The sequence below is a fragment of the Mixophyes fleayi genome, chromosome 4, assembly GCF_038048845.1.
Source record: "Mixophyes fleayi isolate aMixFle1 chromosome 4, aMixFle1.hap1, whole genome shotgun sequence".
Lineage (NCBI taxonomy): Eukaryota > Metazoa > Chordata > Amphibia > Anura > Limnodynastidae > Mixophyes > Mixophyes fleayi.
The window spans coordinates 1496431-1515592 of record NC_134405.1 but is presented as its reverse complement, the minus strand read 5'-3'; the positions used below and the strand labels follow the sequence as shown (position 1 = coordinate 1515592).

General features: G+C 40.2%; 1 protein-coding gene across 1 annotated transcript in view; it reads left to right on the top strand.

The window, feature by feature from the left end:
• The window catches only part of LOC142150932 (asialoglycoprotein receptor 1-like), a 61313-nt gene extending 46746 nt beyond the window's left edge, over positions 1-14567 (top strand). The window contains exons 5-8 of the mRNA XM_075206131.1: positions 1595-1669; positions 3672-3823; positions 9012-9118; positions 13999-14567. Of these exons, the coding sequence (XP_075062232.1) occupies positions 1595-1669; positions 3672-3823; positions 9012-9118; positions 13999-14146 (482 nt within the window). The 3' untranslated portion in view covers positions 14147-14567. The remainder of the gene's footprint in view (positions 1-1594; positions 1670-3671; positions 3824-9011; positions 9119-13998) is intronic.
• Positions 14568-19162: the final 4595 nt, after the last annotated feature.

Genomic DNA, 19162 nt, shown 5'->3' with positions numbered 1-19162 from the left:
ACCTTTCATTGTTCGCTTCTGAAGAAAGTCGCTGCTCCCAGCAAGTTTAATCGGTCTCTCTCTAACAGGCCCAGGCCTCTGATGGTGAACGGAGACCACGAATATGCTATTGAAAAAATCCTTGACTCAAGGAGGGTTCAAGGCCAAGTTCAATTCCTCGTACATTGGAAGGGTTATGGCCCTGAGGAGCGTTCTTGGATACCACAGAGACGTCTGCACGCTGGAAGACTCATTAAAGAATTTTTTAGGAAGTTTCCCACTAAGCCTGGATGTCGGGGGTTCCTTAACCCCTCCTCAAGGGGGGGTACTGTTCTTTGACCTGTGACCCTTCTCTTCTGACCTCGACCTTTTTGCCTGGATTTCGGAATTTGCTTCTCTGCCTGTGTGTCTGACCCTTCGCTTGTCTCTGGATATTGCATCTGTGCTTGTGACCCTTTGACCTAGGATCCTTCTTAACTACAGCCCGCTAATCACTCCACTCCTGGGTACTCCTTTAAGTCAGTATACGTTACTCGACCCTCGGTCGGCCCGCGGCCCAGTCTGTCCCCACCACTAGGGGCTCCAGCGAACACCGGGCCTTCAGAGTAGTTCCCGAGTTTCACTGTACTGGCTTGGGAGTTCCTAACACCAAAATTATGTATTTTTAAAGTCAGCAATGGAGCGAGATTTCCTCCGTTGATGTTCAGAGGAGCGGGAGCACTTTTGGAGGAGACGAGTAAGAGGGGAGTGACACGGTTGGGGTTTAGATTGGCTGGGACAAAGGGAGCTGAATGCAGTATCAAGGGCAACAGAGAGTGTGGTGTTGTCAAGAGAAATAGGACATGATAGGGAAGAATTGGGAGCAAGTAAGGGTTCAAGAGAGGACGCATAGATGATGGGGTCAATGCTATTGATGGGACACAGTGTGCGAGCGACTTTGGGTGGGAGAGGTGGAGCAAGGGGTAAAGAGAGGGTAAAGGAAAGGAGATTGTGGTCAGAAAGGGAGATGACAGAATTGGAGAACTTAGAGATGTCACAGAGATGGGAGAACCATCTCTGAATCCAGCATTGTTTTACCTATGTTATATCACAGGTACGGTGCTGCTAATTAAAGCTAATCTATATTCACTAGTCTGAATGACCCATTGCAGCCCCATGTATTACACCTAAACATTATAGTCCTATAGTGCTATATTTAGTCCTTGTACTGGCTGCAGTAAGCACTTTGGTTAGGATGTATTTCTGAGAAGAAATGTAACTGGGTCTACCTTAAGTAATTACCTATGAATCCATATTTATTGGTGTTTTAATCTTACAGAAAACTGTTACCAAGTTGCCTAAAACTTCATGAGCCCCAGAAAATTGCCTCTGCCCCATAGGCTGGTGTCTGGTACATGGGTAGTATGAGATGTTATAGTGGGACTGCTAGTTCCAGAGTTAGTGATTGCTGTGTCCTATGGAGATGAGGCGGGTGAGAGACTGGGGTCTAACACCCAGAAAGAGAGTTTGCAGTGTGCAGAAGGTATAAATGCTGTTTGGTTATCTGGAGTTACCTATGAGGGGGCAGATGGGTATCTGCTGGGACTGTGAGTAACCGGTATTCTCCATATCACAGGCTCACGTCAGAGCGATGTTCAGAGAATTTTCAATGCTGTTGGAAGATTGAGAGAAGAGATCCGAAAAGAAAACAGTGAGTTCATACTAGTCCAGAACACTTACCCCCCAGACCTGTCATTTCCCAACAACACTCATAGATCTGACCACTGTCTCCAGTCACCTCTAGTTTCCACATTTCTCATCACCTATCACATGATATCACCTAATACAGTATGTGACCAATGTCCCTGATTCCCCACAACAGTCCCACAGTCCTAAACATCTGACAATATCACTGCTTAATTCTTCATATTGATGAGATGCATAGTACTATTTCTATAGTTATATATGCTGGGTGTTATTCTCAGTATCTGTTCCTATGCTGTATTTAAAGATTACAGCACAGTACAACTCCTCGTGTCCTTTTCCACATGTAGAAACAAAGGCAGGAGAATGATATAGGACTCTCCTCCATTCCGTAAATTATCTGAGATGTGTAAAGTGACAAAATTATCTTCAAGAAATCGACATTTTTTTGCTTTTCTCTACTTATATATTTTTATTTATTTATATAGCACCAATATGTTACACAGCGCTGTACAGAGAATAATTAATTATCCATCTCAATCCCTTCCACATTGGCGCTTACAGTGTAAATCCTCTACCACTCGAGCACACACTGAGGTCCATCTTGTCAGCGGCTGTGAGGATACCAGGCTCATGTGCCGCCATGATCTCCATGGCCCTGATTCATGAAAGAAAGTAAAGAAAAAAAATGAGTAACTTTGCTCCTTGACAAAACCATGTTGCATTGGAGGGGGAGGTAAATTTAAAATGTGGGGACAGATGTATAGTTGGGGTAGGACATGTCTTAGTTCAACTTTAAATTTCAGTGTAATAAAGCTATCAAGTATTTTTGACCTACATGAAATACAGCCAGTATTTATCTTATGTGCAAAATAATAAACTAATATACACCCCTTGTATTGTAACATGGTTTTGTCAAAGTTCAAAGTCACTCATTGTTTTGCTTTACTTTCCTTAATGAATCAGGCCCCATGAGTTCGTAATCACTGAGGCTAAACAACTGGAAAAATGTTTATTTATTTTTACAAATAACATTGGAATATATCACAGGTAAGGGATGCCCTATGCAATGAAGCACACCATTCACCCCCTGCCAGCAAAACATGGACTAAGCCAAGTGTCCTCCTGCTTTTGACAGGTCAACAAAGTACCAAAGTCCATGAAGGATTGGCAGATGTGATCCTCAGCACATTCATAGATCAGTCCAACAGAAGCTGTAATCCCTAGTGAACAAGTGCTAAGTGGAATGTAGGTCACAGGACTGCATGGCTAGCCTCCCGCTGTTAAGCCTGGTCTGGTTCCCATGGTGGTGTGGCCTCAGTGGGACTGGACTCACATAACAATTTCCCACTGGATAGGATACTTGCATCATGGAGGGAGGTAACTGATCCTCCCCCAAGTCCTCGGATTGCAGAGGGGCTCTGGGAATACCAGATAAGAACAATGGGCACTCATTTGCTTGGCCACAAAACATAACTTGCTTAAGCCAGAGCCTTATCCCTGATTTAACACATGAGGGACTTTTTGGCACTACAGTATATCAGCAATTTCAGATAAACATGATCTTGGTCTTTAGCCAGCGCTCAGCGCAACTTCTCTGGGTACTTCCAGAGTGCTGGGTGCCCATATATGCCCAAATTAAAATAGCTCTTCCAGGGGACATGTAGGAGATTCCAGTGTAAAGAACCCACCTAGTGACATTTAAGAATAGCAAAAAACACCACACTTCAATAATACACACATTCAATGCCTTGTAGTACAGTAGTAAATGAGAGGGGATACCAAGCAGCCTTATTCTTTATCTTCAATATACCAGGACCTCTGCTCTTGTCACACCCACCAATAACCAGTGCTGTGAGGGCAGCAATGCTAACCACTGTGTCACCATGCTACTTACTGTGATTGCACCAAAATGCTCCATTTGGATGGCTGTAGGATGTCAGAAATGTTCTCACTCTAAAGATAAACCATTTTCTGGGACCTTCTTAAACCATTATCACTTCCTGCAGGGACTCTGAACCCTCTCTGTAGCTCTGATTGGAGATATTACGCATTGAGCTGCTATTATGTGTCCAAAGAAACCCAAAAATGGTCTGATGCCAAGAAATACTGTGAAAAAAAGAAGTCTCATCTGGTCGTAATTAATAGTGCTGAGGAGCAGGTGAGTGACTAGGGAGCAACATAGGAGACCTGGAGGTCACTAGAAAAGATGGAGTAGGGGGAGCACAAGGAGACCACGGGAGCATCACTAGATAAGAGGGAGTAGGGGGGAAGCACAAGGAGACCACGGGAACATCATTAGATATGGGGAGTAGCATTGGGTGAATTACAATTGGTGTAAAATCACTTGAAATTGGGTAATAACCTTGGATCACAGAACGTAACTGGAACATCACTAAATATGGGGGGGGAAAGTATTGGGTACCTGGAGATATTGTAAGATCACTAGATATGGGGGAGTAGTGTTGGGTACCTGGAGATTATTATAAGATCACTAGATATGGGGGAGTAGTGTTGGGTACCTGGAGATTATTATAAGGTCACTAGATATGGGGGAGTAGTGTTGGGTACCTGGAGATATTATAAGATCACTAGATATGGGGGAGTAGTGTTGGGTACCTGGAGATTATTATAAGGTCACTAGATATGGGGGAGAAGTGTTGGGTACCTGGAGATTATTATAAGATCACTAGATATGGGGGAGTAGTATTGGGTACCTGGAGATTATTATAAGATCACTAGATGTGGGGGAGTAGTGTTGGGTACCTGGAGATATTATAAGATCACTAGATATGGGGGTGTAGTGTTGGGTACCTGGAGATTATTATAAGATCATTAGATATGGGGGTGTAGTGTTGGGTACCTGGAGATTATTATAAGATCATTAGATATGGGGAAAAGTATTGGGTACCTGGAGATATTATAAGATCACTAGATGTGGGGGAGTAGTGTTGGGTACCTGGAGATTATTATAAAATCACTAAATATGGGGGAGTAATGTTGGGTACCTGGAGATTATTATAAAATCACTAGATATGGGGGAGTAGTGTTGGGTACATGGAGATTATTAAAAGATCACTAGATATGGGCGAGTAGTATTGGGTACCTGGATATTATTATAAGATCACTAGATATGGGGAGTAGTGTTGGGTACCTGGAGATTATTATAAGATCACTAGATATGGGGAGTAGCAATGGGTGAATTACAATTGGTGTAAAATCACTTGAAATTGGGTAATAACCTTGGATCACAGAACGTAACTGGAACATCACTAAATATGGGGGGAAAGTATTGGGTACCTGGAGATATTGTAAGATCACTAGATATGGGGGAGTAGTGTTGGGTACCTGGAGATTATTATAAGATCACTAGATATGGGGGAGTAGTGTTGGGTACCTGGAGATTATTATAAGATCACTAGATATGGGGGAGTAGTGTTGGGTACCTGAAGATTATTATAAGGTCACTAGATATGGGGGAGTAGTGTTGGGTACCTGGAGATATTATAAGATCACTAGATATGGGGGAGTAGTGTTGGGTACCTGGAGATATTATAAGATCACTAGATATGGGGGAGTAGTGTTGGGTACCTGGAGATTATTATAAGATCACTAGATATGGGGGAGTAGTATTGGGTACCTGGAGATTATTATAAAATCACTAGATATGGGTAGTAGTGTTGGGTACCTGGAGATTATTATAAGATCACTAGATATGGGGGAGTAGTGTTGGGTACCTGGAGATTATTATAAGGTCACTAGATATGGGGGAGAAGTGTTGGGTACCTGGAGATTATTATAAGATCACTAGATATGGGGGAGTAGTATTGGGTACCTGGAGATTATTATAAGATCACTAGATATGGGGAGTAGTGTTAGGTACCTGGAGATTATTATAAAATCACTAGATATGGGGGAGTAGTGTTGGGTACCTGGAGATATTATAAGATCACTAGATGTGGGGGAGTAGTGTTGGGTACCTGGAGATTATTATAAAATCACTAAATATGGGGGAGTAATGTTGGGTACCTGGAGATTATTATAGGATCACTAGATATGGGGGAGTAGTGTTGGGTACCTGGAGATTATTATAAGATCACTAGATATGGGGGAGTAGTATTGGGTACCTGGAGATATTATAAGATCACTAGATATGGGGGAGTAGTGTTGGGTACCTGGAGATTATTATAAGATCCCTAGATATGGGGGAGTAGTATTGGGTACCTGGAGATTATTATAACATCACTAGATATGGGGAGTAGTGTTGGGTACCTGGAGATTATTATAAGATCACTAGATATGTGGGAGTAGTGTTGGATACTGGGAGATAATGTGAACAATTCTGGGCCTGTTTCATTAAGGAAAGTAAAGCAAACAAAATTAGTACCTTGAATGTTTGCAAAACCATGCTGCGTTGGAGGAGAGATCGATTTAAAATGTGAGGACAGCTTTATAATTGGGGTAGAGCATGTTCTAGATCAACTTTAAGTTTCAGTGTTCAAATAAGGTAACAAGTATTTGTGAGCTACATGAAAAAACAGCCAGTATTTTCCTTGTGTGCAAAATAATAAACTAATGTGCACCCCTTGCATAGTAATATGGTTTTGTCCAGGAAAAAACTTACTAATTTTTCTGCGTTACTCTCCTAAATGAATCCGGCCCACTGCGTGTATGTGTATATATATATATTTATTTAAAACGCATTGTCCAGAGATGGGTGTATAAGTAACTGTGTGTACATATAGTCCAGAAATGGGTGTATAAGTAAATGTGGGTACATATAGTCCAGAAATGGGTGTATAAGTAAATGTGGGTACACATAGTACAGAAATGGGTGTATAAGTAACTGTGTGTACATATAGTCCAGAAATGGGTGTATAAGTAAATGTGGGTACATATAGTCCAGAAATGGGTGTATAAGTAAATGTGGGTACATATAGTCCAGAAATGGGTGTACAAGTTAATGTGGGTACACATAGTACAGAGATGGGTGTATAAGTAAATGTGGGTACACATAGTACAGAGATGGGTGTATAAGTAAATGTGGGTGTACATAGTCCAGAGATGGGTGTATAAGTAAATGTGGGTGTACATGAACAGTTTTGTCTCCTGCACCCAGCACACTCACCAGCTACATAAACAGAAATAAACCTCACACCCACAAATCCTCCTTACATGTCCTCTTCCTCACCCTGGTCATTCTCATGGCTGCTGGTGATCTCTCACATAACCCTAGGCCCTGTACAATCCCCATTATCAGCTCACGCTTCTCGCTCCACCCTAAACCTTTCCATCCATCCCATACTTCCAATCCCGCCAACCTTATCCACATATCTCCACTACCCTCTCTTCCCTTCTCATGTGCACTATGGAACAACATCTGTTTGTAGCAAACGTACATCCATCCATGATCTGTTCATTTCTAAATCCCTCAACCTCCTTGCCATTACAGAAACATCGCTCACCTCCTCTGACACTACATTCCGTGCAGCTCTCTCCTATGGGGGACTCTCCCTCAGCCACACTCCCAGACCTGGGAAACAGATAAGGTGGTGGAATAAGCATTCTACTTTCTCCAAGCTGCCCCTTCCAAGTCATACCCTCTGAACCCTCCCTCTCATTCTCCTCCTTTGAAGTCCACACAATCCGTCTATTTTTTCCTCTCCACCTTCCTGTTGCTGTCATTTATCGCCCCCCAGATCCAGTTTCCCAATTCCTTGACAACTTAGCAGCCTTGCTCACTTATTTCCTATCATTTGACCTGCCTACACTCTACTAGACGATTTCAACATTCCCATTGATAATCCCACAGTCTCTTCTTCCACTAAACTTCTTTCACTTACGTGGACAATGGACGTCATCTCCCTCCCACTGTGATGGGCACTGCCTTGACCTTGTCCTCTCCCGCTACTGCTCCATCTCTAGTTTGTCCAATTTAACCTTCCCACTCTCCAACCACAACCTCCTTTCCTTCAGCCTCACCTTACCTCATGCCCTTCTCCCTGCACCCAAATACACACGTACACAATGACACCTAAGTACTTTTAACCCAATCTACCTCTCATATTCAATAAAAAAAACAATTTTCACCAATGACTGCATTGTCCTGTCCTAATCAGGCTGCCTCTGTCTATAACAAAACACTCACTTCACCTTAGACAATGCAGCTATAGCTACTACATATAGTCTCCGACGATCCAAACCCCAACCATGGCACAACAAACAGACCCGCTACCTGCAAAAGTGCTCCTGCACTGCAGAGCGCCACTGGAGAAAATCTCGTTCCTATCCCGATTTCCTCCACTATAAATTCATCTTTTCATCTTACAGTACTACCCTTTCAATTGCCAAACATTCTTGAAATCTCTAATATCCACCCAGTCTCCTAGCTCCCTTTCAAAGACAAAATTGACACCATTCAACAAGATATTTCCTCAGGCCAAATTACACTCACTCTAACCACCTTTACCTACACTCGCCAATCCACCTTTAATGCATTCTCTCCAGTAACTGAAGATGAAGTATCTGCACTCATCTTATCATCTCACCCTACAACCTGTCCATTCAACCCTATTCCCTCCCAACTTCTCCACTCCCTCGCCTACACAAGGCTTTGTTCTTGGCCCCTTACTTTTTTGAATACACACCTCCTCTTTTGGGGCACTAATTCGCTCATTCAGCCTCCAACACCACCTTTACAATGATGACACCCAAATCTATATCTTTTCCCCTGACCTCTCTCCTTCTGTAGTATCTCGTATAACCAACTGTCTTTCTGCTATATCCACATGGATTTCCCAACACTACCTAACGCTCAACATTTCAAAAACAGAGCTTATTATCTTCCCTCCTGCCAGAGTGACCACCTGCCCTCAGATCTCCCTCACTGTCAATAACACCACAATTTCCTCAGTCTCCCGCTGCCTTGGAGTCAACTTGACTCCACCCTCTGCTTTATTCCTCACATTCAAACTCTCTCCCAGTCCTGTCGACTCCACTTTAAAAACATTGCCAGAATACGCCCTTTTCTTACTCAACATGCTACCAAAACTCTTATCCATTCTCTCAGCATCTCCCGTCTGCAGAATTGCAACCTCTTCCTATCAGGAATTTTTTTGTCTACCTTGTATGTCCCTGTTATATGTATGTACTACTTTCCCTATTGTACCGCACTGCTGAGTACTCTGTCAACTTACACATCTACGATAATAATAATAATAATAATAATAATAATAATAATACACATATTCCAGAGAAGGGAGTATAAGTAAATGTGTAAACAGGTTAGGTTACTAATTTGTATGTCCAAGAGGATTTGTCAAATAATCTCTATTTCTACTTTGGTGAAGGATTATGTAAGTAACATAACCCAGAAAAATGACATGTGGATCGGCCTCACGGATATGGACGGCAGCTGGAAATGGGTGGATGGGACGTCCTATGAGACTACACCAAAGTAAGATGTTGATCTAATAGCAACCCAGGTTACAAGTTCAGCCCAAAATAAAATTCGCTCATTACACCGACGGCTGGTGGGATAATATCTTACTATACAGACGTTGTCCTCGTACACTCTCACTTTGTATTCAACTAGTATCAGTGTCCAGGTATAGGATCTATATCCGATATATCTTTATTCAGACTGACAGTAATATGGTAAATAATTACTTCTACTTCAATATAATGCCCTGAACACAGAACTCCTTCTCCTGCAGTCACTGAGCGAGTCACAAGAGCAAATGATGAGAAAGAGGCAGAATAATGGGGTACTATAGAATGTGTAGTAAGAGGCAGGATAATGGTGTATTATAGAATGTCTAGTATGAGGCAGGATAATGGAGTATTATAGAATGTGTAGTATGAGGCAGGATAATGGAGTATTATAGAATGTGTAGTATGAGGCAGGATAATGGAGTATTATAGAATATGTAGTATGAGGCAGGATAATGGAGTATTATAGAATGTGTAGTATGAGGCAGGATAATGGAGTATTATAGAATGTGCAGTATGAGGCAAGATAATGGAGTATTATAGAATGTGTAGTATGAGGCTGGATAATGGAGTATTATAGAATGTGTGGTATGAGGCAGGATAATGGAGTATTATAGAATGTGTAGTATGAGGCAGGTTAATGGAGTATTATAGAATGTGCAGTATGAGGCAGGATAATGGAGTATTATAGAATGTGTAGTATGAGGCCGGATAATGGAGTATTATAGAATGTGTAGTATGAGGCAGGATAATGGAGTATTATAGAATGTGTAGTATGAGGCAGGATAATGGAGTATTATATAATGTGTAGTATGAGGCAGGATAATGGAGTATTATAGAATGTGTAGTATGAGGCAGGATAATGGAGTATTATAGAATGTGTAGTATGAGGCAGGATAATAGCGTATTATAGAATGTGTAGTATGAGGCAGGATAATGGAGTATTATAGAATGTGTAGTATGAGGCAGGATAATGGAGTATTATAGAATGTGTAGTATGAGGCACGATAATGGAGTATTATAGAATGTGTAGTATGAGGCAGGATAATGGAGTATTATAGAATGTGTAGTATGAGGCAGGATAATGGACTATTATACAATGTGTGGTATGAGGCGGGATAATGGAGTATTATAGTATGTGTAGTATGAGGCAGGATAATGGAGTATTATAGAATGTGTAGTATGAGGCAGGATAATGGATTATTATAGAATGTGTAGTATGAGGCAGGATAATGGGGTATTATAGAATGTGTAGTGTGAGGCAGGATAATGGAGTATTATAGAATGTGTAGTATGAGGCAGGATAATGGAGTATTATAGAATGTGTAGTATGAGGCAGGATAATGGACTATTATAGAATGTGTGGTATGAGGCAGGATAATGGATTATTATAGAATGTGTAGTAAGAGGCAGGATAATGGAGTATTATAGAATGTGTAGTATGAGGCAGGATAATGGATTATTATAAAATGTGTAGTATGAGGCAGGATAATGGAGTATTATAGAATGTGTAGTATGAGGCAGGATAATGGAGTATTATAGAATGTGTAGTATGAGGCAGGATAATGGAGTATTATAGAATGTGTAGTATGAGGCAGGATAATGGACTATTATAGAATGTGTGGTATGAGGCAGGATAATGGAGTATTATAGTATGTGTAGTATGAGGCAGGATAATGTAGTATTATAGAATGTGTGGTATGAGGCAGGATAATGGATTATTATAGAATGTGTAGTATGAGGCAGGATAATGGACTATTATAGAATGTGTGGTATGAGGCAGGATAATGGATTATTATAGAATGTGTAGTAAGAGGCAGGATAATGGAGTATTATAGAATGTGTAGTATGAGGCAGGATAATGGAGTATTATAGAATGTGTAGTATGAGGCAGGATAATGGAGTATTATAGAATGTGTAGTATGAGGCAGGATAATGGAGTATTATAGAATATGTAGTATGAGGCAGGATAATGGAGTATTATAGAATGTGTAGTATGAGGCAGGATAATGGAGTATTATAGAATGTGCAGTATGAGGCAAGATAATGGAGTATTATAGAATGTGTAGTATGAGGCTGGATAATGGAGTATTATAGAATGTGTGGTATGAGGCAGGATAATGGAGTATTATAGAATGTGTAGTATGAGGCAGGATAATGGAGTATTATAGAATGTGCAGTATGAGGCAGGATAATGGAGTATTATAGAATGTGTAGTATGAGGCCGGATAATGGAGTATTATAGAATGTGTAGTATGAGGCAGGATAATGGAGTATTATAGAATGTGTAGTATGAGGCAGGATAATGGAGTATTATATAATGTGTAGTATGAGGCAGGATAATGGAGTATTATAGAATGTGTAGTATGAGGCAGGATAATGGAGTATTATAGAATGTGTAGTATGAGGCAGGATAATAGCGTATTATAGAATGTGTAGTATGAGGCAGGATAATGGAGTATTATAGAATGTGTAGTATGAGGCAGGATAATGGAGTATTATAGAATGTGTAGTATGAGGCACGATAATGGAGTATTATAGAATGTGTAGTATGAGGCAGGATAATGGAGTATTATAGAATGTGTAGTATGAGGCAGGATAATGGACTATTATACAATGTGTGGTATGAGGCAGGATAATGGAGTATTATAGTATGTGTAGTATGAGGCAGGATAATGGAGTATTATAGAATGTGTAGTATGAGGCAGGATAATGGATTATTATAGAATGTGTAGTATGAGGCAGGATAATGGGGTATTATAGAATGTGTAGTGTGAGGCAGGATAATGGAGTATTATAGAATGTGTAGTATGAGGCAGGATAATGGAGTATTATAGAATGTGTAGTATGAGGCAGGATAATGGAGTATTATAGAATGTGTGGTATGAGGCAGGATAATGGATTATTATAGAATGTGTAGTATGAGGCAGGATAATGGACTATTATAGAATGTGTGGTATGAGGCAGGATAATGGATTATTATAGAATGTGTAGTAAGAGGCAGGATAATGGAGTATTATAGAATGTGTAGTATGAGGCAGGATAATGGATTATTATAGAATGTGTAGTATGAGGCAGGATAATGGAGTATTATAGAATGTGTAGTATGAGGCAGGATAATGGAGTATTATAGAATGTGTAGTATGAGGCAGGATAATGGACTATTATAGAATGTGTGGTATGAGGCAGGATAATGTAGTATTATAGTATGTGTAGTGTGAGGCAGGATAATGTAGTATTATAGAATGTGTGGTATGAGGCAGGATAATGGATTATTATAGAATGTGTAGTATGAGGCAGGATAATGGACTATTATAGAATGTGTGGTATGAGGCAGGATAATGGATTATTATAGAATGTGTAGTAAGAGGCAGGATAATGGAGTATTATAGAATGTGTAGTATGAGGCAGGATAATGGATTATTATAGAATGTGTAGTATGAGGCAGGATAATGGAGTATTATAGAATGTGTAGTATGAGGCAGGATAATGGAGTATTATAGAATGTGTAGTATGAGGCAGGATAATGGAGTATTATAGAATGTGTAGTATGAGGCAGGATAATGGACTATTATAGAATGTGTGGTATGAGGCAGGATAATGGAGTATTATAGTATGTGTAGTATGAGGCAGGATAATGGAGTATTATAGAATGTGTAGTATGAGGCAGGATAATGGATTATTATAGAATGTGTAGTATGAGGCAGGATAATGGGGTATTATAGAATGTGTAGTGTGAGGCAGGATAATGGAGTATTATAGAATGTGTAGTATGAGGCAGGATAATGGAGTATTATAGAATGTGTAGTATGAGGCAGGATAATGGACTATTATAGAATGTGTGGTATGAGGCAGGATAATGGATTATTATAGAATGTGTAGTATGAGGCAGGATAATGGACTATTATAGAATGTGTGGTATGAGGCAGGATAATGGATTATTATAGAATGTGTAGTAAGAGGCAGGATAATGGAGTATTATAGAATGTGTAGTATGAGGCAGGATAATGGATTATTATAGAATGTGTAGTATGAGGCAGGATAATGGAGTATTATAGAATGTGTAGTATGAGGCAGGATAATGGAGTATTATAGAATGTGTAGTATGAGGCAGGATAATGGATTATTATAGAATGTGTAGTATGAGGCAGGATAATGGAGTATTATAGAATGTGTAGTATGAGGCAGGATAATGGAGTATTATAGAATATGTAGTATGAGGCAGGATAATGGATTATTATAGAATGTGTAGTAAGAGGCAGGATAATGGAGTATTATAGAATGTGTAGTATGAGGCAGGATAATGGATTATTATAGAATGTGTAGTATGAGGCAGGATAATGGAGTATTATAGAATGTGTAGTATGATGAGGCAGGATAATGGAGTATTATATAATGTGTAGTATGAGGCAGGATAATGGAGTATTATAGAATGTGTAGTATGAGGCTGGATAATGGAGTATTATAGAATGTGTAGTATGAGGCAGGATAATGGAGTATTATAGAATGTGTAGTATGAGGCAGGATAATAGAGTATTATAGAATGTGTAGTATTAGGCAGGATAATGGAGTATTATAGAATGTGCAGGTAGACAATGGAATAAAATGTAATGTTTAGTGTTTGGCAGATAGGTGGTGAAGTCATTGAGGTATGAAAATATTTTGACAAATTTCTATTACTGAAAATCTTCAAATTTCTTTTGCCCCCCCCCTCCCCAAACCTCCCCTCCCACCTTGAACTTTTTCTGCTAGTGAACATAGGGCAATGTTGTAATTAAAGTCACCAGGTCTATAACTGGTAGAATTTGTCTTAGATATGTAAAAAGTCTTTGTTATTTATTACAGGTTCTGGGTGGACAACCAGCCAGATGACTGGCAGGGTCATGGCCTTGGAGGAGGTGAGGACTGCGCTCACATTAAATTAGGTGACCAGTGGAATGATGCTCACTGCTCTCTGAAGCTTAAGTACATATGTGAATTGGAAGTTTCATGATACAACACATTGTGGAGAATGTACCAGCACATGGACCTCCGGGATCTGTAATCTGCTGGGAGCCTAATTATCTAATGATCTTTACTGCTTTCTGCTTGTAATAAAGGAAAACTCCACCTTCTGCTCCTCATAAGACATTTTGCAGGTCCTAAGAGGTGAACGACCTTCAAGCCATAGAGGGCACATAGAGAATTTCACATATAATGTTATAACTAATAAAGTCTTAGTGACCCATCAGTCAGGACCTTCATCATTACTGCCTTACACAAGATGCCAAAATTACTGTGTTCTGTAAAAGAAGATTAATACAATATGGACTTATCTTAAAGGTCTCAACTCAGAAGATGTCGCGACCCCAGAGAAAATAACTTCACCATAGAGTGGGATGGAATCTCTCTACTATTCCTGTACTGACCTCACACAGCTCTGTCACTATACCTTTATCCTGTCCTGTATCTCTCTACTATTCCTGTACTGACCTCACACACACACAGCTCTGTCACTACACCTCCATCCTGTCCTGTATCTCTCTACTACTCCTGTACTGACCTCACACACACAGCTCTGTCACTACACCTCCATCCTGTCCTGTATCTCTCTACTATTCCTGTACTGACCTCACACACTTTGTCACTACACCTCCATCCTGTCCTGTATCTCTCTACTATTCCTGTACTGACCTCACACTTTGTCACTACACCTCCATCCTGTCCTGTATCTCTCTACTATTCCTGTACTGACCTCACACACACAGATCTGTCACTACACCTCCATCCTGTCCTGCATTTCTCTACTATTCCTGTACTGACCCCACACACTCTGTCACTACACCTCCATCCTGTCCTGTATCTCTCTACTATTCCTGTACTGACCTCACACACACAGCTCCTTCACTACACCTCCATCCTGTCCTGTATCTCTCTACTATTCCTGTACTGACCTCACACACACACAGCTCTGTCACTACACCTCCATCCTGTCCTGTATCTCTCTACTATTCCTGTACTGACCTCACACACACACAGCTCTGTCACTACACCTCCATCCTGTCCTGTATCTCTCTACTATTCCTGTACTGACCACACAGTGGGTGATTAGTGGTCTCTGAGGGTGAATATGTGAGGAATATATGGGCATTAATACATCTTTCCAGTTATTGATCATTTCCCTCCTATCTGTAGTAATTAGGAGTGTTGTCTACTTAACAGAGTATTTGGATATATATGATATATCTCTGTGTATGATACATGTATGTTATATATATCTTATATATAGCGCTAACCTGTCCAGCGTGTGCATAAAGCTTTTCTATTTTCCTGCTCTGTCCTTGTAGAGTTATTTTCTGTATCTATTAAAGTAATAAAAATATAACATATGTGAAACTTACGTGTTTATATAATTATAAAATGATTCTAGTTGTGTTTCAGTTTAATAACCCAAATAGGAAAATATTTTATAAAACTTTTATTAAGTGTTAATATACTTTTCTGTGGGTCATTGATAGCCAAGCAGCGTAATATATATATATATGAATATCTTGTTTTACTTCGCTGCTTCTTATTATGTGGCATGAGCCAAAAAGATGGAATATTATATAATGTGTAGTATAACCAGATAATAGATATTATATAATATGTAGTATGAGCAGATAATGGGATATTATATAATGTGTAGTATGAGCAGATAATGGGATATTATATAATGTGTAGTATGAGCAGATAATGGGATATTACATAATGTGCAGTATGAGCAGATAATGGGATATTATATAATGTGCAGTATGAGCAGATAATGGAGTATTATATAATGTGTAGTATAAGCAGATATTGGGATATTATATAATGTGTAATATGAGCAGATTATGGGGTATTATATAATGCGTTGTATGACCAGATATTGGGATATTATATAATGTGTAGTATGAGCAGATAATGGGATATTATATCATGTGTAGTATGAGCAGATAATGGGTTATTATATACTATGTTGTATGAGCAGATAATGAGGTATTATATAATGTGTAGTATGAGCAGATAATGGGTTATTATATACTATGTTGTATGAGCAGATAATGAGGTATTATATAATGTGTAGTATGAGCAGATATTGGGATATTATATAATGTGTAGTATGAGCAGATAATGGGATATTATATAATGTGTAGTATGAACGGATAATGGGATATTATATAATGTGGAGTATGAGACTCAGGGTTGGCGTTACCTTTAGAATATTCCAGATGGTTTCCTAGGTTGTCAGTTGTTAGTGGACACCTAAACAGTGAATGAGGGACATAATGTCACTCATCTAGTGTATTTAATGTCTACACAGCGTCTCCACATGGAGCGCCAGCTTCAAGAAAATCTTTAAATTGAGTTTTCTGAATGATGACTTCTCATCCACAGATATTTTAATAAAGTTATAAGTCTGCAATTTTTAAACACTTTCCTAAATCGTATAGCTTATATTATGAACCACCTCCAGTCTTTAATTTAGAATTGTGCTACATTACTAAATTTAGACAGTAGATGGCAGTAGTACTTTATGCATTGCTTATAACACTATGGCCCCTATTTATTATTGAACGTATTTTTAACACAAACCCTTTAAATCCTTATCACAATGAAAAGGCTTGAAAGATCGTGTTTATTGTTAAAAATCTTCAACAGGAATAGCAGTCATGAAAATCTGCTGTTTCTGCGAAGATCCCTTTCCTATCTTCCCTATGGTCACTTTCACAATTTGACCACCCTTGCGATAGTGACCAGAGGAGAGAGCAGTAAGATGCAGTGAGGGATCCGAAGATCCCTCTGCCGCAACGCTCTGCCCATAGTTCAGACCTGAGAATTTACATATACGGTAATATATCCCAACCTGAGCTGCCGTACATTACCATATGTGTAAATGCATTTTCAGAACCTGATAAATTGTGGTACAGAGCAATTCCCATACACATTTATTGGGACTGCTCTGGATTCCGAGGCAAAATGCAAAGCATTTGTAAAAACAGATGAAAGTTTTTTAAAAAATAGTGTGGGGTCCCCCGTCCGAGTAATATTAACCCTAGTGCTGCCAGCAGGGCTGGTGCCAGGGTCCTTGGCGCCCTAGGCACACTTTCAAAATCCATGCCCCCCCCCCACGTCTTTCCTTACCTTAACTTGCCTCCATAAAGCTGCTCCTCTTTGCTCCGTCTCCTCCGCTCGCTGACACTGTCGGGCCGTGATGATATCACACCCGACAGTCAGTGAGTGGAGGGGAAGAGACAGAGCGCCCCATCAGCTATTGGAGGGAAGGGCGGCGGTGGTGATCCATAGCCCCTTTCCCCCTCCCCGTGGATTTATCTGAAGCTGTGCGGCGGCCGTGGAAGGTATGCTCAGCGGTTGCCGCACAGTTTTAATGTAATTTTAATTCTGTGACGCCCTCCAGAGCCCTAACCTTGCCTAATGGGAGCGCCGGGCCTGGCTGCCAGCCTACTGCTGGTTACAATTTGTGTGGGGTCCCTTCAGTTTTCACATAACCAGCACTAGGCAAACCAGTCTGGGGTGGGTGGCACTATAGCAGGTGGCCATGCAGCAGGGGTCCCCCTGCCATAATGACACCAACCCCAGGCTGTTCAGCTAAACATTTGACAGCTGCCGGAGCTGCGGCTGTATAGACAGAACAGTGTAACAGTGAAGTGTTTACTAATCACGCAGATAACACAGGTAAGTTAGCTAAACACGGGAGTGTTTGACATCGCAGCAAATCGCCAGAGATGACCAGTGATTTTTAAGATCAGAGTAAAAATGCCAGTTTAATACATCTGGCAACTTGGGGACTAAAATTGCGGGTTATCACCCGCGATTTGCTGCGATTTTAGAACGCTGAAGAAATCGGACCTTGATACATTTACCCTTAAGACTGCAGCGAGCTGGTTGGCTACTAAGCAACAGAGCAATGGCACAAACACACAGCAGTTTACATCACATCTAGGAAACATTGCACACAGCAGTGGCAGAAAAGAAAAGTGGTGCAAGATGGAATTGTCTTTTGGACCTCTCACCCACCCTTATGTTGGATTGCTACAATCCAAGGTTATAATGTCGACAATATAATGACATTGACAGTTTTATTAGGACAACAATTGAAATGTAGACAGTAATCGTTAGGTTGACAATTCAAATGTGGACAGCATTATCCCCAACTCTAATCCTGGCCCTATGTCTAGACCTGTCCCTATCCCTATCCCTAGTCCTGTCCTTAACCATATCTCTAGCCCTATAATAATACTGTCCACATTTAAATAGTCTACCTAATCATACTGTCCACCATGTGAATTAATAACCTAATAATACTGTTGTATTGTCGACTGTTACACAAGTTGATAGACCAAGGCCAACATGTGAAACAGTGCAAAATGGAATTGTCCTTTTTAACATATTTTCAAGGACTGTTTAACAAATCAAGTACTTCTGCGACAAGGACTGTCACTTTGTGGCTGAAGTGCTTGGTATGTTTTGGCCCCCTCAAAATAAGCTAACAGTGGGCTTAAGGAAGCTAAGCTAACAGTGCTGTCAATGAACTATACAGTGGCAAGATGTTGTTGCCATCATCCTCAGCCTCATCCTCACCCTCATCGGTGTATATCATCCTCACACAATATTAATTCATCCCTACCTGAATCCAAAATTGCAGAAGTCTCTGTACTTTGATGTAGTTGCAAGTAAAGGCCATTCATTTTGATGAACATCATCTTTCCACATTTTTAGGAAGTAGCCTTCTACGCCGATCGCTGACAGGGTTCCAGCTGTGCTGAAAACTCTTTCTGAGTACATACTGGAAGATGGGCAGCTTAGGTATTGCAAAGCGAATTATTACATGGGTCTCGAAATAGCATTTTTTTTCTTCCCAGTATGTAAAAGGACTGTCTGACGTGTCTATTTGTATGCTGTAGTTAAAATAATCCTCATCCATTCTTTGGATGTTTATAGTAGGATCAGGTGGAGCTACGGCAGAGGAGTCATTTTTTTTGGGCAA